Source organism: Colletotrichum abscissum (assembly GCF_030869225.1).
Source record: "Colletotrichum abscissum strain IMI 504890 chromosome Unknown Scaffold_6.1, whole genome shotgun sequence".
In the NCBI taxonomy this organism is placed as follows: Eukaryota; Fungi; Ascomycota; class Sordariomycetes; order Glomerellales; family Glomerellaceae; genus Colletotrichum; species Colletotrichum abscissum.
In genome coordinates, this window is record NW_026850503.1 from 885242 (window position 1) to 909304 (window position 24063).

A 24063-nucleotide genomic window follows, 5' to 3' on the forward strand; every position below is an offset into this window, starting at 1 on the left:
AGTTGATGGGATAGATTGTCATCACCAGAGCTTAGAAGCTTGAGCTCATATGCGTGCTGATGGCAAGTCGCGATGACAATTGCAGATCAGTCAGTTATGTACTTTCCAAAGATATTATGTGTCGACGAAATGAAACCCATGTGATGCCTAGAGCAACACAACTCTCCATAAGTCGACGGCTTAGGCCACGGACAGTTGGTGCATCAACAAGAACCACACCAGAGCAAAACAAAATGCGCAACACTGCTTGGGTTGGTACTTGTTAAAGCACGAAGACGGATCTAGGCACGAAGCCAGGCCACTGAACTGGAAGCACTGCTAAGACATTTATTGCAAAGGTCTCATGAGACTACCCATGAAAGATTTTAAGAAAGGAAATCGGGGATTCACTGGCTATGTTCGAGGAAATTACAACCAGGCCATATCTTACGGATTGTTTGCTTCAGATCCCATCTGCAACGAATGATATGAGCCTCACCAATCTAGATATCATGAGCTGCAATGGAAATTTGAGTCAATAATAATCTATGTTGTATTTTCACGCTGTTGGAGTGTTAAATGGATGCGGGACCCGAGTTGAGGCAAGTCAGAGAGACCCGAGTTCGTGCATTCAACGTGCCCTCGATGAGTCCTTCTGCGGGCCTGGCACCCTTGCAACTCGGTTGAGACATTATGATTGGTTCCAGATATCTCAAGTCGTCTTGGAGGCACAATTGCACATGCAAACCGATGGACGATGAATTACTTCCGGATTCGGAGTTCTTAGAAAATGAGTTATTTGAGATGGCCTTGTGCCCACATTGAAGAAACTCCAGTTCTCCAAACGTCAACCGGCACCTTCAACTTTCTTTAACTCCTTTTAACAAGGAACTATAAATCACACCCTACAATGTCTACCACTAGCACAGACAGCCTCCTCACGGAGGACATGCCACCCAACGCCATTGCTGTCGTCGGCGTGGGTTGCAAATTTCCCGGCGCCGACTCAGTTGAGGATTTCTGGCGCATGCTAGACGCGGGAGAGTCGAAACTAAGCGAACCACCCAGCGGACGCTTCCCTGCTCATGAACACCAACGTGACACGGACAAGACGGTATACTTCGGAAACTACCTTGACGACATTGCCAGCTTTGACCATCGTTTCTTCAAGAAGTCAGGCCGCGAAGCAGCGTCCTTAGACCCTCAGCAACGACTCCTGCTAGAGGTTTCCTACCAAGCTCTTGAGTCGGCCGGCTTCTTCGGCCCCCGCAAGCCCGACTTAGACGTCGGCTGCTTTATCGGCGTATGTGCGTCAGACTACAATGACAACGTAGCCAGCCATCCGGCCAACGCCTTTTCTGCTCTGGGGACTCTGAGAGCTTTCGTCCCCGGCAGGATCAGCCACTTCTTCGGGTTGTCTGGACCTTCAATTGCCCTGGACACGGCCTGCTCATCATCAGCAGTCGCCATCGACGCTGCCTGCAAAGCAATCCTGCACGGCGACTGCAAGAGCGCCATCGCCGGCGGTGTCTCCATTTTCACAAGCCCATTCTTCTACCAGAACCTGGCTGCCGCCTCATTTCTTAGCCCCACTGGCGCGAGCAAGTCCTTTGACGCCAGTGCTGACGGGTACTGCCGTGGCGAGGGAGTCGGCCTTGTCGTTTTGAAGCGACTTTCTGATGCGGTTGCCGACGGCGATAATGTGCTTGGTACGATACTCGCTACCGCTGTTAGGCAGAGCAGCAGCAAAGTGCCCATCACCGTTCCGTATAGCCCGTCACAAACGGAACTCTACCGCAAGCTTTTGACTACGGCTGGTATCGCGGCTGAAGACGTTACTTACGTTGAAGCTCACGGTACGGGGACGCCCGTTGGCGACCCCCTCGAGTTCGGCGCCATCAAGGAGGTCTTTGCCGGCGGGAAGAGAGATGTCCCTCTTCATTTTGCGTCTGTAAAAGGAAACATCGGTCATACTGAAGGGGCTTCTGGAGTCGCTGGTCTCATCAAGACTCTTTTGATGATGCAGTATCGCGCCATTCCCAGACAGGCGCATTTTCAATCTCCTCATCCCAAGATTAGCCTGGTTCCCGGGCGAATGTCGATCCCGACAGAAACCATCCCTTGGATTGCCGACACACTCATTGCTTGTGTGAACAATTACGGGGCAGCTGGTAGTATAGCCGCCATGCTCGTCAGGGAGCCGCCTTCGAAGACCGCCCTGGCACGGAGCTACCAAGACACCGCATCAAGTAACGTCGATAAATTCCCCGTAATCATTACTGCCAACAGTGTCAAGAGCCTCCATGAGAACGCCGCCAAGCTGTTAGACTATATCTCCTCTCTCCGCAGGGGCTCAGCTTCAGAGGTCGAAATACTGGCTGATATCGGGTTCAACTTGAGCGAGAGGCAGAATCGGACTCTCCCAAACATGCTTGCAACAACAGCCTCGAGCCTTTCAGAGTTGGAAAATCAACTTCAGGTTGTGGCTTTCAATCCCGAGTCACCTCTCTGCCAGATCAACCCCAAGCCCAATCCAGTTGTCATCATCTTCGGCGGCCAAACCTCCCGCTCTGTGGGCCTCAGCAAGCACGTCTATGACAGTTCGGCACTCCTTCGCAAGTATCTTGACGAATGCAACGGTATAATACAAGGCTTCGCACACCCGGGAATCTATCCGGGTATATTTGCGACCCAGCCAGTTGATGATGTGGTTTCGCTGCAGACGATGCAGTTTGCCCTTCACTATGCCTGCGCTCAGTCCTGGATCGCTTGCGGCTTACAAATTGATTGCGTTTTGGGTCATTCCTTCGGTCAGCTCGTCGCTATGGTCGTTGCTGGCGTTCTGTCTCTTGCGGACGGCCTCAAATTGGTGTATGGGCGAGCCCTTTTGATGCGCCAGAAATGGGGCTCGGAAAGGGGCTCCATGATTGCTCTAGAGGCTGATTACGAGACCACAAAGGACCTAATCTCAACAGTGCAGAGACTGGACGTCTCTTCTGACTACCGTCTCGAGATAGCTTGCTTCAACGGGCCTTCAAGTCATGTTCTCGTGGGGTCTTCTGCTGCAGTTGATGCTGCTCACGTTCAATTCATGAGCAGAAGTCCTAAGGGCAGGGCCAAGGTCTTGAATGTCACGCACGGGTTCCACTCGAGGTTCAGCGACCCGATTCTTGCGGACTTGGAGAAGCTCGTCGAGAAGTTGTCTTTTAACAAGCCCGTGATTCACTTCGAGACCTGCTCGATGGGAGAGACCTTGTTCGACATCACGGCCAAGCAAGTCGCCGATCACACTCGCTCACCCGTCTACTTCGAAGATGCCGTGAAACGTATTGAGGCCCGCTTCGGCGCATGCACATGGCTGGAAGCTGGGTCTAACTCAGCGGTTACTAGCATCGCTAGACGCGCTCTTTCTACCAGCAACACCGATGACCACCTGTTCTGTCCCATTAACTTGACTCGGGATGACGCGTTGAATTCGGTAGCAGACACAACCGTCAATCTCTGGAGGCATGGCCACCATGTTCAGTTCTGGCATTTCCACCATTTCCAGAAGCAAAGCTATCAAGCCCTGAATCTTCCTCCCTACCAGTTCGAGAAGACGCGACACTGGCTGGACTTCGACCTTAAGGCGGGGATCTCATCTGAGCTGTCCCAAGTGCCGGCGAAAGCGCCCGAGTCTCTTGTCGTCGAGCCAGAGCCAGAGCCGGTGCTCATTACGCTATCCGGGTTTCAAGATGGGGCATCCCGTGGCCCCAGAAATGCGACTTTTACCATCGATCCTCGTTCCGAATGCTGGAGGGTGCTCGTCAGTGGCCATGCTGTGCTGAACAAGGCACTTTGTCCAGCGACTATGTATATCGAGCTAGTCATGCAGGCCGCCAAGCAGCTCGCGGCCGTTGAGAACATCGCTTGTGCGCCTTTTGCACGTGTAGATGATCTGGAGATTTCCACGCCTCTCGGAATAGGGGAGGATAGGATCGTTCAGCTTGTTTTGAGTCCGTTGGATCAGATTGGTTGCAAGTTCGACTTTGCCTTCGTCTCACAAGAGCGTTCAAGTAGACAATCGCAGGTCACTACTACGCATGCTACCGGAAAGTGCGAAATAGTACCGTCAACCGACAAGAGCATCACGACTGAACTAGAACGGACCAGCAAGCTCCTTCATCGCATGCAAAAGAACCAAGACATGGGTCAGATGTTTACCGAGATGGCTACGCAGCCTGGAGGCGAAGCTGTCCAAGGCAAGCTTGTGTACAAGGTGTTCTCCAGGGTCGTTCAATACGGCGACATTTACCAAGGCGTCCGCAGAGTCGCCGGCAACAGCGACGGTGCCGTCGTTGCCGATGTTGTCTTGCCCAAGGCACAGCCTACCTGCACACAAGATCTCGTCTCTACACCCGTCGCTATCGACAACTTCTTCCAGGTCCCCGGTCTATACGCCAACTGCCTTGCTCCTTGTCCGCCAGATGATGTGCTCGTCTCTACATACGTCGACCGCATTCAATTGTCGCCTGATTTTGGCAAGGCACAGGCCGAAGGGAGCAGCCCTGGCTGGGATGTTTTTGCGATATCCACCGCTACGAGCGACAGGGAGAGCAGCAACGACATTTTTGTCACAGATAAGATCACTGGACAGCTCGTTTTCGTTGCTTCCGGAGCCAAGTTTAGCAGAGTTAGGATGGCATCTCTCGCCAAGATTCTGTCCCGGGCGAACCCTTCCGATAATTCTGAGGCTGTGTGTTCCAAAACATACCAACGAAGTTCGGCGATAGCTATCAAGCCCGCCACAACTGAGGCAGCGCCTTTGAAGGCTCCATCGCCAGCTTCCATTTCTCTTCCAAGCATCGCGGCTGCATTCAATAGCATACTGCCATCTTCACCGCCGGTCCGACCAGCGATTGCTCCGAGTGTGGCAGATGAGCTGTGTGACTTGCTGAGCAAGATGACAGACGTTCCAGCAGATCAATTCCATGGTGACACCACGCTTGAGGAATTGGGCATTGACTCTCTGATGGCTACGGAAATCGTATCTGAGGTCAACGAGGTGTTCAAGATCTTGATCCCGCAGGATCAACTTCAGGATATGCAGACCTTCTCAGCCCTTTGCGCCTACCTCGATGGCTATGGAGCTCAACAAGCATCTCAGAGGCTTCAGGGGACCCCTCAGGTTTTGAAGAATCCCGTTGTAGCTGTTCCCTTCGACCAACCCACGAATCCGGCGGATCGAAACATCATTTCTGACTCTGAATTCCAGCCTCACGCGTCAGTGGCAGGGCCAGCCGTCTTACAAGAGCAAAACTAGCGCGGTGATTTGATACCGCGACTAGCAGAATTGCTAGGAAACCATCTCGAGTGCCCGGCTACTGACTTTGATCGCTTGACGAATCTTATCGATCGCGGCCTGGATTCTCTTCTCTGCATGGAACTCATGAGCGACATGGAGGAGATGTTCGGAGTTTCCATCGACGCATCCTCTTTCACAGACACCTGCACCTTCGGGGACCTCACCGACATTCTCGTTAGCGCCGCCGCACCCGTTGACAATGCGGCCACGACGGAGCCCAGCACGGCCGACTCGTCCCCAACGCCGTCCTCTGGCTGCTCGACAGACGGCACTGACTCTAGCGTCATCATCGACAACACTCGTATCTCGCTCAAGACAGAGCAGCTGCTCTCATATCCGGCCAGCCCAGCCCTTGCCAGTGCAGCTCAGGAGTTTGAGGGCATCAAGGGTGATTTCGACAAGTTCGCCGCAATGTACGGCTTCAGTAACTTCTATACCAAGGTAGCCGACAAGCAAGCAGACTTGGTTCTCGCCTACGTCGTAGAGGCCTTCTCGGACCTCGGCGTTGACCTCAGTGCACTGAGGCCCGGCGACAAAATTCCTAAGATCCCAGTAATAGCGAGACATGACCGTATGCTGGGTGTTTTCCACCAAATCCTCCAACGCGGCAAGCTGGCCGACTACGATGGCAGGCAGTACGTCCGCTCAGAGACAATTGTCGACACCACGCCCTCTAGCAGCCGTTTCAAGGACATCCTTGCGGAGTTCCCCCAGCATGCTAAGGAGCATAACCTCCTGAATATCTGTGGTTCAAAGATGGCTGCGATTCTAAGTGGCAAGATGGATCCGCTATCAATCCTGTTCGGCACCAAGGCGAACCGCAGCGTGCTTGACGACGTGTACGCGACGGCCCCTATGTTCATCATCAATTCCCAGCTTCTCACATCCTTCCTCGAGAAGGCATTGTCCAATTCCACCCCTGGACCTGACGGGAAGTATCGCATTGTTGAACTGGGAGCGGGAACAGGCGCAACAACGCAATGGGTAGTGGACAGGCTTGTGCAGAAGGGGATACCTATCGAGTACACCTTCACCGATATCTCCTCCGCACTGGTGTCGGGGGCCAAGCGGAAGTTTGCCGGGCTCGATTGCATGAAGTATGGCACTATCGACATCGAGAAGCCGCCCGCGGCACAGCATCTTGGGCAGTACGACATCGTGCTAGCCACGAACTGCATCCACGCCACTACCAACCTGCACAACTCTCTGAGCAACATCAACAAGCTCCTGCGGCCTCATGGCTTCGTGTCGCTCGTTGAACTTACGACGCGAAACTACTGGCTGGACATGGTGTTCGGTCTCCTGGACGGTTGGTGGTTATACGACGACGGCCGCCCCTACGTGCTGGCGACTCCAGAATTTTGGGATGATACAATGAGGCAGGTCGGGTTCCAACACGTCTCTTGGACGGGCGGCCACAAACGCGAGTCTGAGGTCTGCAGGGTCATCACGGGTTTCAAGCAGCCTGTTCAGGATGCATCTCAACACCGCAGCATACCCCAGGAGAAGGCTGGCGGCGTTGAAACAGTCGTATTCACGCACACAGATAAGCGATTGCCGCTTCGAGCAGACATTCACTACCCTTCACCATCTCAGGCGTCAGCGCATAGGAATTGGGTTACCGGTATGGTTTAAATCAAGAAGCTCGCATTTTGTACATAGACACTGGAGCTGACGATGCTCCGCTACAGGTCTCATAGTTCACGGAGGAGGGCATGTGATGCTGTCACGTCAGGACGTGCGGCTGCGTCAAATCCAACTTCTATTAGACAATGGTGTCTTACCCGTGAGCGTGGATTACAGGCTTTGCCCGGAGACGACCATTCTCAGTGGGCCGCTTGTTGATGTTGTCACAGCATATGCTTGGGCAAGAAACACCCTGCCAGACCTGAAGCTAACTCAAACGAAAACTAACAACCTTCTCGACCGCAACCGAGCTGTGGTAGTCGGCTGGTCTACCGGGGGCACCTTGGCCATGTCCTTGGCCTGGACCTCGGTACCGCGTGGCATCCCAGCTCCAGATGCGATCCTTGCTTTCTATTGCCCGACTGATTATGAGGACGAATTCTGGCGGAAGCCAAATGTCCCAGACCACTCGAGTGGGTTCGCAAACGAGACCTACAATGTCATTGACGGGGTCTCTCCTGCCCCCATCACCGCATACAACGTGCCTCCAAAGATGATGGCAGCAGCAGGCTGGATAGCACCAAAAGACCCTCGCAGCCGTGTCGTGCTGCACATGAACTGGCACGGACAGACACTACCCGTTCTTTTCCGTGGCTTGCCTTCGGGCTCGGACGTGCCATCACACGCCGCGACCGCATATAACAAACTGGAGCAACCCGCATTAGATGAGGTATTGCGCGCAAGCCCTTATGCCCAGGTTGTCAAGGGCAACTACAAGTCACCGACGCACATTGTTTTCGGCACTGGAGATGATCTGATTCCATGGGAGCAGGCCCAGCGTACAGTCGATGCGATGAGAGATGCGGGCATTCAGTCGGGGCTTACTCTTGCCCCTGGTCAACCTCATCTGTTTGATCTCTTTCGGGATCCTGATGGGAGCCGTTGGGGCTATGTCATGGAGGGCTACAGATTTTTGCTTGAGAGAATCGGGAGAGATATCAAGTAAGACTATGGCAAACGAAGCTTCTTAGCTTTGGCGTCATTTTCTTCTTTTGTACAAGAAACATACTTTCACAACCATATCTTTACGACTAATCAATTTGCTGAAATCTCGCTTCGGACATACTGAGAAGAAAACAATAACTCTTGAAGCAGGACTTTGGGAGGAAAGACTGTTTCTGCCGTCTCGCCCCTGTTCTACTTTCCACCAGCCTTGGGAGAAGTGGCATATCTCTCCTTCTGATGTCATCTCAGGAACGTAATCCCTGACACACCTTGTCTCTCGTCAGGTACAGCCGAGCTGACCTAGTCGGACCCGAGTTGTTCAATGAGCCGGCCAGGAAAGGCGCAGCCAATAACCCGAGTGATGCAATCTACGCCTGGTATCTAGCTACCACATTTAAGTCTCCATCGCGTAAGAATTGACCACCAGTATCATACGTCGCGAGAGCGAAAGGGGATACCAAGCTGACGATCATCAGCCATCCATCCACACATCCGTTACCACCGCCGCAATGTTTTCGGAAGGGCTCTTTGAAAAATTCGATGACAGAGCCTGTCGTATAGTTGGATTCCTGGCGGTCGTAGGCATATTCATCTTCGTTCTGGACAATGCGCGTTCCTACATCCGGTTGAGACACATCCCCGGACCACCTGCGGCAGCTCTCACGAACTTCATCCGTCGATCGTGGGTCAACACTGGCAACGCTCACGAAATTCACACCAATTTGCACAGCAAATATGGCACCGTTGTACGGTTTGGTCCCAATGCCGTCATGGTCTCCCAGCCCGATGCAATTGAGAAGATATACGGTTTCAAAAGAAGATTTGAGAAGGTACGCGACGCTAGCATTGGAGCCCGACGTCCTTAGAACTCTCCGATGTTCATATCGTTGCAACACTAACCTCCAGTGCAGTCCGAGTTCTACGACTCAATAATGCCGAGGATTAAGGGCGGCAAGATTCCAGATGTCTTCGCTACTCGAGACGAGGATATACATCGGCGAATGAGGCGTCCCGTCGCCAATCTGTACTCGCTCACAAATCTGATGGCGTTTGAGCCGGTCGTGAACTCTACTATGCAACACCTATTCGAGCGGTTAGACGAGCTGTTCCTAGACAAGAACGTTGAAGTCGGCCTATTCAATTGGATGCAATATTTCATGTTCGACGTTCTGGGGGAAGTCACGTTCTCAAAGGAATTTGGATGTCTCGATAAAGGTGGCGATGTTGAAGGCGTCATTGAGAACAACTGGCGCTATTTCAACATGATTGCTGCAGTACGTGAGAATCTATGATCCCCAGTATGATTATAAGGGAACACTACGCTAATCGTTTGGCATACAACAGAATACGCAAATGCCTTGGCTTGACTACTTTTGGAGAGACAATCCTCTGATTCCCGTCTCGGCGAAAAGAAACCCGCTCGTAGAATTCGGTGCCGCTAGAATCAGGGAGCGAATGAATCTGCTCGAGAGCGGCAAAGGCGACCTCGGCCAAAAAGACTTCCTTTCCAGCTTCATCTCTGAGAATGCCAAAGACCACACTCTACCAGCAATGTATGTGCCTACATGTAGCATTTTGAGCCTCGCATGTAGTAATGAAAAAATCTGGACTGACACAACTCGCAATAGGTTCCTCCCCACCTGGGTCAATTCCAATATCGTGGCAGGTGCAGACACGACAAGCATTCTATCTGGCGCCTTAATATACCATCTGCTCAAAAACCCAGCGTCGCTCGCAAAGCTTCAAAAGGAGATCGACGATGCCACCGCCGCGGGGCGACTCTCCAAATTCGCGACTTGGAAAGAATCCAAATCTCTTACTTATTTTGACGCCTGTGTCAAAGAGGCCACCAGGATGCATCCACCATTTGCCCTCCCGTTCGAGCGCGTGGTTCCTGATTGTGGACTGGAGATCGACGGGTACCACATTCCCCCGGGAACAAGAATCGGGATTGTAAGGCGACAATTCTTTTCGTCTTCTTTTTATGGCTTGAGTTTAAAGACACTCCGATGCTGACAATTTACTCCAACTCCTCAGAACCCGTGGTCGCTGCACCGCGAAGTGTCACTGTATGGTGCCGAACCGGACCTCTGGCGACCCGAGAGATGGTTGTGTGATGAAGAGAAGCACGCCTCCATGTACAATACACTTCTGACTGTAAGTTTGACGAACAAGAAAGATCTCAATTGGAATTCGCGTTGACGTTATTGGCTTCACAAGTTTGGCGCTGGCCACAGAAGCTGCCTCGGGAAACACCTCGCCTATTTTGAGATGTATAAGCTCATTCCCTCGTTATTGCAACGCTACAACGTGAGTAGACTAGCATTGCCACTCATTTGAGAATGGAAATTAATTAAACCCCCGCACTAGATACAATTGGTAAACCAAAATGAGGAGTGGACTGTTGAGAACAAGTGGCTTGCCAAGCCATCGGGATTCCTCGTCAAGCTTTCGACTCGTAGCTAGGGTCATGTAAATAATTTACGAGAACTTTGCAGAGAAATCATGAATCAATTAGGTTTTAAAGCAAGTAAAACGAATTACCTGAACAGACATTGTTCGTTATTCGCACACAGTTTCTCTCAAACATAACTTATCACTGATGCAGTTTGCCAACCCTATTCAACTGGACGTGCATGTGGTTTGGACTGAAGAACTATTTTCTCATCACATGATTCTGAAAAAAAATTTCCGTTGTATTCAATTGTCTAATTGTAGCTAATCTGACCGTGCGCCATCCCTCGTTCGTGAAGCAGCTGTGTAGACTAGGGCGGTGCAGGTTGTCGGGTCCGGGGCCGAGTTGACTTGGACCAAGCCCTCAGTGTATTTGCATTGGTGTTATTAGTTGGCTTACACAGTATGTGCTGACAGGCCTCGGATCCTACTTGGCATGTCCCAACACTAGCTGGGGCATTGCCTTAGAATAACTCTTCCGGTTCATAATTGCCCAAAGTGGTCCTTAAACTAACTCGGGTCCCGTCAACCCAGTTAGGCCGGTCGCAAATCGGCCAACATCAGCTCATCTTCACCACCATATATTGCGCTGGAAAGTATTTGTACAGTAAAAGCCTTCGCGCCTCTCTGAGTTGAATGATTACTCTTTAGTCCGTGTTCATTTGTCCTAGCCCATGATGCCTGGACTTACAACCCAAACCTTAGTCCAATCTGAGAAGCCTGAGAAGCCACTCGTGGTTTGGCAGTCACTCAAGAAATGTCTTCCGCCAGCGGAAAACAAGGATGTTGAATTTTGGTGGAATCTCACTGGGTATCATCTCGCAGTTATGATCGACGCGGCAGGTTACTCTACCCAGCTACAATATGAGACCCTTCTCTTCCACTATCACTGGATTGTAAGCAGCTTGCTTCGTGCTCTTTCGCATCTTTTGTTACGGGTTGGACACTAACTCAACAACTATCCAGGTCCCTAGACTGGGCCCAGCGCCTCACCCTGATGGCACTGCGGTCTTCAAGTCTCTGGTCGCTTACGACGGCTCGCCATTTGAGTACTCGTGGAAATGGAACACCACGTCCGGCGAACCCGACATCCGCTACTCCTGGGAGGCGATCAACAACTCCTCAGGAACCGCCGCTGACCCTCTGAACCATGATCCCACGCTCGACTATATGGAGAAAGTGCCAAGCGCCCTCTCGGGCGTCGACTTCTCATGGTACCGCCACTTCCTGGCAGAGCTGTACAACCCAGACAGGTCCGTCTATGCCAAGGAGCTGGAGGACGGCGAGCCGCCAGCGACGACTCTGATGCACGCCGTTGAGTACAATAAGAAAGCCAGCTTCGGGCTCAAGTCGTACTTCCTCCCGCGGAAGCTCTTCCAGGGCGGTGACCCCGCGACGCTAGGGGAATGGGACGCCGCGATCAAGAAGTTAAATCCGGATGGCAAGCACCCGGGCAGAGACGCCCTGATGCACTTCCTGGCCAACAGCCCTGAGGGCCGCCTCATGAAGCCCAACGTCATGGGCATGGATAACGTAACGCCGTCCAAATCGCGCCTCAAGATGTACTTCACTTCGCGCCACACCTGCTTCAACTCGGTCCGGGAGGTCATTACCATGGGTGGACTCCGCGACGTCTCCGAGGCCAGCCTGCAGGACCTGCGCTCCCTCATCCTCGCCATCCTCGGCCTGCCCGAGGACTACCCTGAGGACGCCGAGTTCGCTCCGGCGTCCGCGAGCGGCGACAACAAGTGGGACGACTTTGATGCGCTGTGTGAGGGCTTCACATACTTCTTCGACATTGCACCCTCGAGCGGCACGCCCGACGTAAAGTTCTACCTGCCCACACGTAAATACGGCCCCGACGACCTGACGATTGCGAGGAACCTGGTTGCGTGGCTCCGGGAGCGTGGCCGTGGAGCCTACTGCAACGAGTATCTCGCCATGCTAGAGAAGCTTGCCGTCCACCGCGGGCTGGAGAACGGTAAGGGCATGCACGCGTACATCAGCTACCAGTGCACCGACAAGGGTGAGCCGGATATCAAGTCTTATATTTCTCCCGAGTTGTATCATAAAGCGAGGTACCTCTCCGCCTAAGAATGTCTAGCTAGGTTCCGAATGATGAAAAATTAGTTTTCAAAGCCCGCGTTGAGTCGATTTTGCGGGTGGTGAAAGAGCGGTGCCGCGATCCTCTAACTTCACTTCACGAACTTCCTCCCATAGACACCGCGCGGGATTATCATGCAGTGTGTATATCCACGGAAATCCACTGAGATGGTGGTGAACGTTTGCCCAGTCGCGCAGGTCTGCACGGTCGCAAGTCTCCGCGATTGCAAATAGCAGCCAGCTGTGGTCATTGACTTTCAGAACCGAGATAGCGCTCATGAAAAGGATCCACAGCAGCAGTGAAAAATCGCCAGTTTGCGCGTCTTTGTGCGTCGAATAGACTTCTCGAACAGCGTTCACTAGACGAGTGCATAGAAGCGACGAACTGAAGTTATCACGGCAGTAGTTGGGAAGCAAGCCGGTCATGAAAGCCAGCATAGCGAGGCGTGCTGCGTCGTCGTAGAGGCCTTCCGAAGCAAGCAGGGGCTGACTGAAAGGTTCACCTTCCAAGAGACGGTATAGGAGTGATATGAGCGTTTCTGTGTAGTCTAAAGGGTTGAGCTTGGATCGTCCGTTCTTCACTCTGTCATTGAGGATGCCAGCGAAAACGATGAGATCTAGCATAATGCGGGGCAGTCCAGGAGGACAGGCAGAAAGCTGCTCTTTGACGGTGCTAGAGTTGCACAAGACAGTTGTCACCGGTACTTCCAGACTATCAAACATCGTAGTTGACCCGTTTTGCATAGACAATTCAATATCGAGCCTGCTGTTTGTGAGTATTCTGTGCGTCGAAGATTGGATGTCAGATTGTGAAGAAGCTGCTTACCTGAGTGGCTTGAGGGCCAATGGACGGTTCTCCTTCATCAATCTGGCGATACCCCCGCGTAACTCAATCATTCGATGAAGCCCTCTGAGATGCACGAGGCCGGTGGAGTGTTGCTGGTGTATCTGTTGGTAGATGGCGAGGGTGACGACAGCAGCAATGGCGCTATCCGATATGGCTTGGGGGCCTGAAAGTTTGAGGTTGACAAGCGAATATGCCTGACATATGTGATGCAAAGTCTTTGACGACGTGGTAGGCTTTCGTTCAAAGAAGTCAACGTAGGATGCCGACACAGCTAAGGTTGAGTGAAAGTCTAGGGCGGCGGTGAGTTCAGTGTAAAATGGGAATTCGTCCGCCATGAGTTACTCACAAGCTTCGTCTACCAGTATGCAGTTGACCCAGATCGATTTCAATATGTCGAACTTGTAGCAGAACTGGGGAGGAAATAGCGCGTCACTGATGTCTAGGAACCCTGGAAGAAACAAGCAAGTTAGAGAAGCTTCATGATAAAGGCCAGGGTGGTTGCAAGGGGTTGGGTGAGCCGTACACCGATGCATGAGCCTAGTGGAGTCAGGATCGAGCTCTTGCGGGAACGATGTTAGACAGAAGTCATTCCAGAAAACCCGTCGCGGTATCTTCAGCTGACGCTTGATGGGGACATTGTTCGTTTGTTTTCGTGTCGAGGGTCGTGGTCTGCCGGCATTCTTGCCCCTCATGACATGAGACCGAAGGGCACGACGGTCAGACTTGCCTATCCCGGCCGCACTCTGTTCAATGAAGACCAACGCAGGGCTCATCGTGGTCGCTCAAACGGTCTGTTCGATGTCGGTAGTGAAGATTACGGCAGGCGGGGTACTCTCCCTTGGCGGTCCATGAACTCAGCTGTTGCCTGTCTCCAACGGGATGGGCTATTTTTAGACTACGCTAACCTGATGTCGGATTTCTTACATGTTAATCCAACCTTGCTCCAATCACAAAGGGCGAAACCTCACATTACATCTTTATGGTGATACAAGTTTAAGCCTGTTGTCCTGCTCAATCAAAGAGGCTCATGCAGTCCAAATCTAGTCATTCTTCAAGATCGACGCTATACTAAAAGTAGGCGCTAGCAGGGCACGGTGTATAATGGAGATCTTGAAGAAAGTTTAGGAGGAATATTTAGATGATGGCTTCACTTACATCATGTGGCTAGTTCGCGATTTTCTAACACGCTTTGATGGGATTTGATACAAGCCATTACTCAATTTCTAGCAGTAGCGAATACAACAATCTCAGTAACCAACAAAAAGTCTATGCATCCCTCGAAAATGTTCTCGATAGATCATGGCCACTCTAGCTCCAGCCCGCAACGTTAGAAGGAACTGGGTGGTATCCGTTGAATAAGCCACGAGGATCGAACTTGTTCTTCAAGCTCGTCAAACGCTCATGACGCCACTCATTGTATCCGTACAGAGCTGACAGAGGCTCGTCCTCGTTGGCATAGTTCTGGTAGACGTAGAGCTTGTCGTAGCCCGAAGAGCTAGGCTCGGCAAACTTATCGCGCCACTCCGCGAAGAAGTTGTTCACAGCGTCAGCAACAGAGTCGTCCGTGTACGAGCCAATAGACTCAATCACGTTCTCAAAGTGGTCGCGATGGGGGAAAGCCGAGTAGTCATCGGCAAGCGCCTTGACTCCCTGCACGGGGAAGGTCTCGATCATCATGGCCGAGCCGGCAGCGAGAGGGTTCGCTACTAGGAACGTCTCAAATGCGTCGGTGAAGCTGACCCAGGTAGCCGGGTTGAGGACCTTGGTGTTGAGGGCGCGCAGGTTGTATCGCGGTCCAGTCGCGCAAGATTGAGGGATGAGACCATGGACCGTCTTCGTGGGCAGCTCTTCCCAGCCCAGCATGTTCTCTTGGAGATCGACGCTGAAGGAAGAGAAGCGTTCGGTATACTTTCTGCCCTCTTCCTCCGGTCCAGAGTAGACCAGGTTGACTATGACGGTGATCTTTGGAGAGGTAAGCAAGGAACAATAGTGATAAGCTTGATAATGACACCCCGACGTACCTGAGATGTCGTAGCATCCAATGCGAAGAACATGAGGACTGCCAACTTTTCATCCAGACCTCCCGCGGTCAGTTCATTGGTGATCTCCATTACACGTTGCACGGAGTCCTTGGTGAAGACGAGGTCCGCACTGTAGTGCTTTCCTCCATTCGTCGCCGGCCAGGTCTCGTACGTCGACTCAATGACGATGCCGTAGTTTTGGCCAGACCCCCTGATTCCCCAGAAAAGATCGGGGTTGACGTTGTTGGAAGCCTCAATGATGGTTCCGTTCCACAGAGCCAAGCGGACCTTGCGGAGTGCATCGCTAGTCAAGCCGTGCAGGCCCTGAAGGCGACCGAGGCCACCGCCCAACATGGCGCCTGTTGAACCCACACATGGGCATGATCCCACGGCTATTATCTCACGAGTTAGAAAATACAAGCATTTCATTCTCATCTTGGTGTGGCTTACTTAGTTCTCGCCCAGCGGCCGCTACGGTGTCGATGAGATCGCTGAAACGGACACCAGTCCCCACGACCGCTGTGTTGTCGTCTTGCAGCTTGACGTAATTGAAGTTTTCCAAATTTATCAAGACGGCGTCTTGGATGGCGTGGAGAGACGGAGCATATCCGTGACCTCCAGACTTGGCCAGCCAGGTCATGTTGTTACCGGACATGTACTCAAGCTATATTCACGGAATCCTATCAGTCAAAGCTTCTTGCTGTCCAAATAGTTCCAGCCAAATGGAACAATACTATGTGTGCCAACTTACAGCAAGGGAGAGCTGTTCCTCAGTTTCGGGAAGGAAAACCTCATCAAAGGTAGGGGCCTTGTAGGACGACCAACGCGTCGTCTTTTCGCCGAAGCTAGCCCAGGACTTATCGTGTACCAGGCTAGAAACTTCCGTCGGCCATACGATTTGAGAATCGTTGCGAGGATACAATGTTGAGAAAGTCAGGGGCGTGCTTGATGCCGTCTGGATGAAGGCCAAAAGAGCCGGTAGGGCTTGAAAGATCGCGTGGCGGGCCATTTCAACTACTATGGGAACGAATGTGCGTGAGTCTTCTTGCTGTTCAGGTTTCTTGGATAACACATCAAAAAGATTAGATTTTGAAACGAGGTCCTTGAACTTTTATATCCTTCCCACTCGTAACTGTTCACGATGGTGGCTTGCTGTGCCTCAGCCGCCAGGCCCCCCATCATCAGATATGAAGCCATTGTAGGGCCATCGTGGATAGATTGTTTTGCTCCTGAGACGGGGCGCAGCGCTTTCAAGCGATGCCAGGCTCTTCTGTGTGCCCCGAAGTGGTGATAGTTTGGATGAGAACATTGTAGGATTCTTCAGTCAGGGTTCAGCCGCTATCCTTCCCAACCCGATTGGGAATGGTTTCTCGTTTGGGGGCCTCGGTAAGCTGAAGAATAGGGCCCAGTCTCAATCCAGAAGCCGTACTTTGCGAGATGTAATTTATTTTGGTCGAATCGAGGCCCCAAGGCGCAATCCAGAGGCATTGTATACGTCCCTGAGGGATCACTAGTTCGAGGCAGCCGCATTCACCGATCCTTCCGTCCCGATAAGCGGATATACTAAGACCATATGAAGCTTGTAACACAGGGCTGTGAGTGCTTGAGCGCTTAAGGCGAAGCCGTGACAGCCGTTCGGGACTGAGGAGCCAAACGCATCAGCCGGAGGCGTTTTCCGATGGGTGCCTGCCTAGAGCGGATAGCCCTTGTGTGAGACTGACCGGGACGAGAGGGAACTTCAGTTGATTCTGCAAGGGCGGCGTAGCCAGCATCGATGATCCGGAGGACGAGGGGCGACAAAGATGGGCGTTCGTCCCAAGATTCTCACCCCCCTCACCCCCCTCCTGCTCCGCCCGAAGTAGCGAATCGCTTCGCATGGCCCCCTCACAGATTTGTGGCTTACTGGGCTTCTTGATCGTTGACTCGGGTCCGCAGGGCTGACAACTCGGGCCCGAGACCCACAAATCTAACTCGGGTCCCGGGCCGCGGGGCACTAGTTTCCGGCAAAGCATACTCCGCACTAGACCGGAACCTGTCGAATGCCTAGTCGGACGTCAATTGAAGCCTAATTTGCGCAATCAAACCCATCGTTATTTGGTAAATCAAGCTGTTCGAGAGGTGACATCGAAATTCCGAACACAATTCTTACGACCCTCACATCCCCCAACTTTGACGTTGATAGAATTCCTACCTTAGCAAGCCATGGGTTCAGCCACAGAGATTCCAGCATACACTAGAAAGACCGTCTTGGTCACTGGAGCAGCTGGGACACTCGGCCAAGCGACTGCAATCTCGTTTGCTGCCGCAGGAATTGCCCGTCTTGCCCTCGTTGACCACGTCAACGTTTCGGATACCCACGAAAAGGTGGTCCAGGCAGCCATCGACGTCGGTAAACCGGCACCCGATGTGCTTGCTTTGACCATCGATGTCTGTGATGCCGCGAGCGTCGAAGCAGGCGTGCGAGAGGTGAGCTCGATGTGGGGTCATGTCGACACTTTTGTCAACATCGCAGCTTCTTCGCCTAAACCCGTCATCCCTCAGGGCGATGTAACTGGATTGAGAGACGTGGATACCTGGTGGAAGGTCTGGGAGGCCAACGTCAAGGGTATCAGCCTCATGGCTCGGGCCCTGGTGCCCCTTCTTTCGCGCAGCTGTGAAAGGACGATCGTGAATGCGGTTCCTGTGTTCTCCGTCAATCCCGCGGCGCCTCCAAGCGACAATCAATTGTCCATGTTGGCCTCTACGCGGCTTTCTGAGAGTTTGATGCTCGACTTCGCGCATGAGGGCGTCCTTGTTTACTCTGTGAACCCAGAAATCAATCTGGAGGGAAGAATGCCAGAGGCCACGAGACAAGGTAAGTAAAGCTAGTGACGATCCAGGTTCCAAAGTATAAGAATGTTCTGGGTTAATGCTGATACTTGCCAGTAATCAATACTGAATGCGGCGATGTCATTGTCCATTTGGCCGGCAAGCGGCGCGAATGGCTTGCAGGGAGACATATTGGGAGCGTGGAGGACTTGCTTGAGCTGCAGGTCCGTGACGAAGACTTGGATGGCAATCCTCTTCCAAAGATGCAGCCTCCAACTGAGATAGTTCCTTTCAAAAGTGAAACTTTTGTGCCGTCCTGGACATCCAGGAGGGGAAGAGTGCCTCGTAGTAGTTACTGAGAAATTTAGTATATCGTTTCTACCGAGGACCGATGGTCTTTCTTGGTTAAGGCATGCACGACTTAATGGGCAATGTCAGGGGAACTCAGAATGAACTGTAACCGGCGTTTTATCTACAAATGTAGGCTGTTTCTTTGGTGTTTTTATTTCTTATTGACGTTGTATTTAAGGCTTATAACCGGGGACTTTGATAACAATGTGATCGTTCCCACTCTATAAACGTTTTTTTGCAAAGTTAGTAGACTTGATATATTCTGAAACACATCATAGGATACAGCCAGCTCCTATGGTCTACTTACCTAAGGTACATAGCATTGAGTAGTCTTATTTGAAAGCAGCCAACATCTATAAACGAGCATCAGCATTCAAGATTTAGGATTGATGTGAAGTATTTGCCAGAAGAGAATGCATTCGAGTACAAGTAAATTAATCAGGGTATCTTATATCCCCTACAGCCTAACTTCCTAAAAGTCAATATCACGTCTACGAAATCTGAGAAATACATCCAGGCTGCACCTGCTCCAGCTTGGCAACGAGTTCCTTCCATGTCGCCTTCTGCAAGCGCTGGCCCTCATCGTTACTAACCCAGTCTGGCACCCAGAACTCCTTGATCTTGCAGCCTGAAAGAAGCTTTCCATGACCCTCCGCGCCAACTACCAGGCCGTGCAGGATGGTGCGACTGCCCACTTCCGCTGTGCGGGCCATCATAGCCCGGACCGCCTCATGCATGATCTTGGTAAATGTCCTCGCATCACGTCCCAATCCGGTGGTGCAGAGACCAGGGGCAACCATAGTAATGACCACGCCCGTGCGGTTTACGGGAAACTGGGCCGCAAATTGACGAACAGCAAATTCCTCGACGAGCTTTGTGAGAGCGTACCTGGTAATTTTGCGTCAGTCCCGCAACATGCCGCCTTTTCTTTCTTGGACCTTCCTCTGACGTACCTTGAGTCCATGTTTGCGCGTTTTTCGTCGTTGAGTCCGTCAAAGACGCTCCCATTGCGACTCTTGTCCATCTCCGCCTTGACGGTGTATCCCAACACGCTGACAATGAAGACGAGCGTTGGCTCGATACTGAACTTGCGAGCGCTTTCGCTCAGCTTGGGCATCATCAAGGCTCCAAGGAACAACGTGTTGACGACATTGACGAAGATACTGCTCTCGACGCCTTCGAAAGTCTCCCACTGGTCGATCATGATGCCGGCATTGCAGACGAAGCCGTCAATCCTGTCCAACTCCTGTGAGATCTGCTTGGCAAAGGTTTGAACGGCAGCATAGGTTGATAAATCCAGATGCCGCACCTTTTGCCACCAGGGTTCTAATATTAGTCTATCTTTCTCAGCCGTCAGTGGTTGGGGAAAATCGAGGTTACCTGTACGACGCCCTTGCGTCCTGTCGACTTCTCGATATCTGCCTTAGCTGTTTCTCCAGCGCTAAGATTCCTCACTGCCAGGACAACTGTCGCGGCGGACGAAGCGACGAGGTGTCGCGCAGTCTCCAGGCCCAAGCCGGAGTTGCCTCCGGTGATGACATAGGTTTTTCCCACGCAGGAGGACTCGTCCACCAGGATGGGGAGCTTCCTGTACTGCTCTGCAGTCAACCGTAGCATCACCATCTTTGCAACTATTATCCAACAAACGAATCGAAATTTAAAAATTTCTCGGAACGACAGAGAAAGTAGACTTTGGGGCGAATTCAAGAAGGGCGATGTGCACGGAGTCTTGGGTATGCCGGAAGACACGATACCGGCGTGTTCACGACACGGCTGTCATCTTTTATATCCAAAGCAGGCAGCATCTTACGAAGTCTTCCAGAGACGAAGGTAGTGTCAAGGCTACGGCATGGTCTCGGAACCACAATGGATCCAAAGCGCATGGCATCATTTTGTTCAGTCAGGATGTGAGTTCAAGGTAGAAGTGGCCAATCACAGGAACAGATCTAGATCTATCCAATGTGTGGGTCTCTCAGCAGCCAATTAGATATTGCTTTCTACTCTAAGACTAGCGTCTACGGACCGGTCCCTCCTGCCGACCTGTAACCCGAGCCAATCAGATATTGATTGCCTCTTCGGGGGGCGGACAGGGAAATACAAAGATCAAGTTCCTCCATCCTCGGACTTTTGTCCAATGAAATATGCTCAGATCAGACGATAGTATCCACCCCTCGGATACTTAGCTTGCGGCTCCACTGTCAGCTTATATGTATCCGTAGACTTGCACATGAAGGGGTATTGAATCCTTCCACGTCGTAGAACCCTTGAAATGATACTTTAAGCTACCTAAACAAGGTAGTCTGTGTTGCGTGATCCCGCCAGCCTGAACCGAAGTACTTCGTACGGGCGATTGCAGGCCCAGCCCGCCCGATGTATTAACAGGGAGCAGGGTCCTATCGCCCTACCCGTCCGCCACCCATTGGCGGCTTGGCCCAAGGCTCCTCCGTGCCTGCATGTGCACATTGAAGACTTCCAAGCCTTGATAGCGTGACTACCTCTGTGTAAACAATGATTCATTGAGTGCCTTACATTTTCTCTGACCTGCGGCGCAGTCTACCCTCGTACTGCGTATGGTCCGTAAGACCATCCTCCCTCCATGCATCCGAAGGGGTCCCTGTCTATCTAGCTCTAGACCCTTGTCATAATATCCTCGAGAGCGCCAAGAACCAACACATTTCTCAGACAGAATTTCCAACAAATTAGATCTCTTCTGCCTCCATGTAGCTATCAGATTCAACTTCGTCCCTTGTCGTTCCGAGATGTCACCTGCGCCAGCCAGCTCGCCCGGAGGCGACGGCTGAGTAAGGGAGAGCTGGCCTGTACGTGGATCTGACATACAGCTAGCGCGGCAGGGCGTGCATACCGTACCTTACCGGTCGGGAACCTTCGTCTGATTTATCCGTCATCCCCCGGAGGAATTGGACCCTTGATCCGGAAACGTGTCGCGAACTTGCGGGGTGGGTTGAGGTGACGACGAAACGGGGAAAGTAACATCCACATCATCCAGGCATGCACGAAATTCGATGGCGAAATCTATGGTCTGACAGGATCTGGATCAAATTGGGCATATTCTAAGCGGCTCTTCTGCGCTTGCTTGAGCTGCCTAATGTGACGCTACCTTTTTGGGTTCCCGTATAGGGCTAGCCGTCTGGCGCCCGTTGCGGTATCAAATCATACGACAGGATGGTTCATCTAGAATGCTGCAGATACAACCGATTCGAGGAAGTTGAAGGATTGCATAGTGTCACACCAAACAACTTTACTACATACCAAAAAGAAAACCCCTTTGCCTAGGAGCCTGTAGAAATGGTCTCGGTAGGAATGGGTGATGACTGGCGCATACATGTAGTATTGGCTTTCATCTCCTCTGCCCGGAAAAGGCGACCCCTGCTTATTGTCGCTACCGCTGTTGCAGAATACACCGAGCTCCAGCCTCTGAACCGAAGTTCTGCATGCAGAACTGCGCTCATTTGATTCCTTCGCTTACGAGCCAGGGCGCGGCACAGTGGAGGTCCTCAAAAGTAGGCTGCGCTGGGAAACGATGGAGGCGCGTTCTAATCATCGCCCCCGTTCATCATATATCTATCTAGATACCAGCTCGCATGCGGTACGTCCTTCTCCATTAGAGCGAATCAGACAGTGAACCTTTGTAGACCATTTCAAGCCTCAGGCTGTCTTCATAGAACACTACTGGCGTCTGCTTATCTTGTCCTCGCTTTTACATAAGATCCGGAAAACAACATGGCTCCTACCAGAGAAAGAAGATGGTGGACGAGCCAAGAAGATGACATACTCAAACGAGAGGTGCAGGGAAAAAGTACCAACCCCATCTCCCCCCTTGTTACGCGTGCTGCCAAATCTAACAAAGATCTCCATCTCCCAGTGCGCCAAGGCGGGAGCGTCCAAAACTGGAACGACATCGCCATGTCATTACCGGGCCGTACCAACAAGGACTGCCGCAAGCGGTGGGCAAAGATCCAAGTCGATATTCGAAAAGGTGCTTGGACACAAGAAGAAGACGAGAGGTTGCAGAAGGCCGTGGTGCAACTCGGGTGCAAGTTGGTTCACCCCACGCTTCCCTATTACCCATTTCTCGGGTCTCATCAATGCTAACCTCCACCCTTGTCATAGATGGTCACAAGTAGGGGCCATGGTTCAAAGTAGAAATGCCGACCGTAAGTAGAAATCAGCGTCGTTAATATCCCACCATTGTTTCCCCTTCAGTGCTGATGTGCATCCTTGCTGCAGAATGCGCGAAACGTTGGCAACATGTATTGGGACCCGACGTTAAGCATTGTTCATGGACCCCCGAGGAGGACAAGAAGTTGTTGGACGCGATGGGCAAGTTTGGAAACAACTGGAAGCAGATTGGTCTTACCGAGCTGCCGGATCGTTCCACCCACGATCTACGCAACAGGCAAGTCGAAAAATCTGAGCCATCTGCATGGATATACGGCTGACCATGGCTCACAGGAGTCTCATTCTCGGCCGCAGAAGTCGACATGCACAAGCTAATAACTCGAATTCCTCTTCACGGTCATTACCGGAGACCCATGACGAGGAAATGGCCAGCAGTAGTCCTGACGTTAATGATGAGGACGAGAGTTGCGAGGGTGACGGTGACGACGGATTTGATGAAGGTTCCGAGTGCGAAATGACCGACTCAAGCAGAAATCAGAAGCATCAGCTCGTGATGGACATGAGTCTCCTGTCCGAAGAACCAGTGGAGGCAACAGAACTCGGGCCCACGTCTACGATCATACCAGACTACCGTCACTCAGACACATTCTTGGCAGTACCCGCTCTGGAGTTGCCAGGTACTACTTTCGACATGTTCGACCCGAGCTGCATAGGCACCTCAGATCACTCATCGGGGAATTCGGCTATTCAAACTCCGGATAGCGATTGGATGTCTTGGCTCAATTCGCTTGAGAATGACACCTCAGTTTCGCTGGAATCCCGGCCCTCATGGTGGGATGAAGGTCCCACTGATCAAAGTTACTTTCATGACTCCAGCTATGGAAGTTTTGATGTCAACACGGCTGGTATTTCGGATACTATTCATATCTCAAGAGCAAGGAAACGTGTCAAAGGCGAGGCTTCTCCAAGAGCTTCTCTCGGGTCAGTGACTCGCGCTGAGAACCCATCGAAGGACAATGGACAGATGGGTCTTGTCACTTTGTCTCTGGACCAAGTAGACCCGATAATCGCCAACGAGATAATAGGAAGCGTCATGAAGCACAGCGCTGGTCTCAAGATCAACTGTACCGTCAATAATCACCCATAAGTCTCGAGTAGTGTATAATACGCATGTATGTATATTTGTAGCGCGCATACGCGACCATATTGAATGGATGAACTCATGACAACTCCTCATAGAAGGCAAATTGATGGCGTGACACATCTTTTTTGTCTCTCGATACTGCTGAAATTATGTGCCATATCTTTGCACACATGATCCTCGACAGACATCGTCATAATTCTGGTCCAGGAATTTCAGCAAGGACCCGAGTTCTGCTACTTCT

At 51.9% G+C, this 24063-nt stretch overlaps 10 protein-coding genes across 10 annotated transcripts; 6 read left to right on the plus strand and 4 right to left on the minus strand.

Annotated features, from left to right (window-relative positions):
• Positions 1-889: 889 nt before the first annotated feature.
• Positions 890-5281, plus strand: CABS01_03287 (beta-ketoacyl synthase domain-containing protein; the record flags this gene model as incomplete). Its single annotated transcript, XM_060536664.1, has 1 exon — positions 890-5281. The coding sequence occupies one exon, from the start codon at positions 890-892 to the stop codon at positions 5279-5281; it is 4392 nt and encodes a 1463-aa protein (XP_060392583.1).
• Positions 5282-5407: 126 nt separating this feature from the next.
• CABS01_03288 (beta-ketoacyl synthase domain-containing protein) lies at positions 5408-7955 on the plus strand (the record flags this gene model as incomplete). The annotated part of the gene is made up of 2 exons (XM_060536665.1): positions 5408-6947; positions 7015-7955. 2 exons carry the CDS (start codon positions 5408-5410, stop codon positions 7953-7955), a joined length of 2481 nt encoding a protein of 826 aa, XP_060392584.1.
• Positions 7956-8463: 508 nt separating this feature from the next.
• On the plus strand, positions 8464-10420 carry CABS01_03289 (cytochrome P450; the record flags this gene model as incomplete). The annotated part of the gene is made up of 7 exons (XM_060536666.1): positions 8464-8784; positions 8866-9228; positions 9299-9507; positions 9583-9907; positions 9992-10111; positions 10175-10264; positions 10325-10420. The coding sequence occupies 7 exons, from the start codon at positions 8464-8466 to the stop codon at positions 10418-10420; spliced, it is 1524 nt and encodes a 507-aa protein (XP_060392585.1).
• Positions 10421-11085: 665 nt separating this feature from the next.
• On the plus strand, positions 11086-12502 carry CABS01_03290 (aromatic prenyltransferase; the record flags this gene model as incomplete). Its single annotated transcript, XM_060536667.1, has 2 exons — positions 11086-11304; positions 11375-12502. 2 exons carry the CDS (start codon positions 11086-11088, stop codon positions 12500-12502), a joined length of 1347 nt encoding a protein of 448 aa, XP_060392586.1.
• A 39-nt stretch (positions 12503-12541) lies between these two features.
• On the minus strand, positions 12542-14131 carry CABS01_03291 (uncharacterized protein; the record flags this gene model as incomplete). Its single annotated transcript, XM_060536668.1, has 4 exons — positions 12542-13274; positions 13338-13647; positions 13705-13806; positions 13882-14131. The coding sequence occupies 4 exons, from the start codon at positions 14129-14131 to the stop codon at positions 12542-12544; spliced, it is 1395 nt and encodes a 464-aa protein (XP_060392587.1).
• Positions 14132-14666: 535 nt separating this feature from the next.
• On the minus strand, positions 14667-16388 carry CABS01_03292 (uncharacterized protein; the record flags this gene model as incomplete). The annotated part of the gene is made up of 4 exons (XM_060536669.1): positions 14667-15320; positions 15380-15771; positions 15830-16043; positions 16131-16388. 4 exons carry the CDS (start codon positions 16386-16388, stop codon positions 14667-14669), a joined length of 1518 nt encoding a protein of 505 aa, XP_060392588.1.
• A 1193-nt stretch (positions 16389-17581) lies between these two features.
• On the plus strand, positions 17582-18546 carry CABS01_03293 (uncharacterized protein; the record flags this gene model as incomplete). Its single annotated transcript, XM_060536670.1, has 2 exons — positions 17582-18233; positions 18305-18546. The coding sequence occupies 2 exons, from the start codon at positions 17582-17584 to the stop codon at positions 18544-18546; spliced, it is 894 nt and encodes a 297-aa protein (XP_060392589.1).
• Positions 18547-19029: 483 nt separating this feature from the next.
• On the minus strand, positions 19030-20161 carry CABS01_03294 (short-chain dehydrogenase; the record flags this gene model as incomplete). Its single annotated transcript, XM_060536671.1, has 3 exons — positions 19030-19426; positions 19492-19847; positions 19919-20161. The coding sequence occupies 3 exons, from the start codon at positions 20159-20161 to the stop codon at positions 19030-19032; spliced, it is 996 nt and encodes a 331-aa protein (XP_060392590.1).
• Positions 20162-21029: 868 nt separating this feature from the next.
• On the minus strand, positions 21030-21374 carry CABS01_03295 (uncharacterized protein; the record flags this gene model as incomplete). The annotated part of the gene is made up of 1 exon (XM_060536672.1): positions 21030-21374. The coding sequence occupies one exon, from the start codon at positions 21372-21374 to the stop codon at positions 21030-21032; it is 345 nt and encodes a 114-aa protein (XP_060392591.1).
• A 1088-nt stretch (positions 21375-22462) lies between these two features.
• CABS01_03296 (myb family transcription factor) lies at positions 22463-23825 on the plus strand (the record flags this gene model as incomplete). The annotated part of the gene is made up of 4 exons (XM_060536673.1): positions 22463-22590; positions 22670-22713; positions 22787-22959; positions 23088-23825. 4 exons carry the CDS (start codon positions 22463-22465, stop codon positions 23823-23825), a joined length of 1083 nt encoding a protein of 360 aa, XP_060392592.1.
• Positions 23826-24063: the final 238 nt, after the last annotated feature.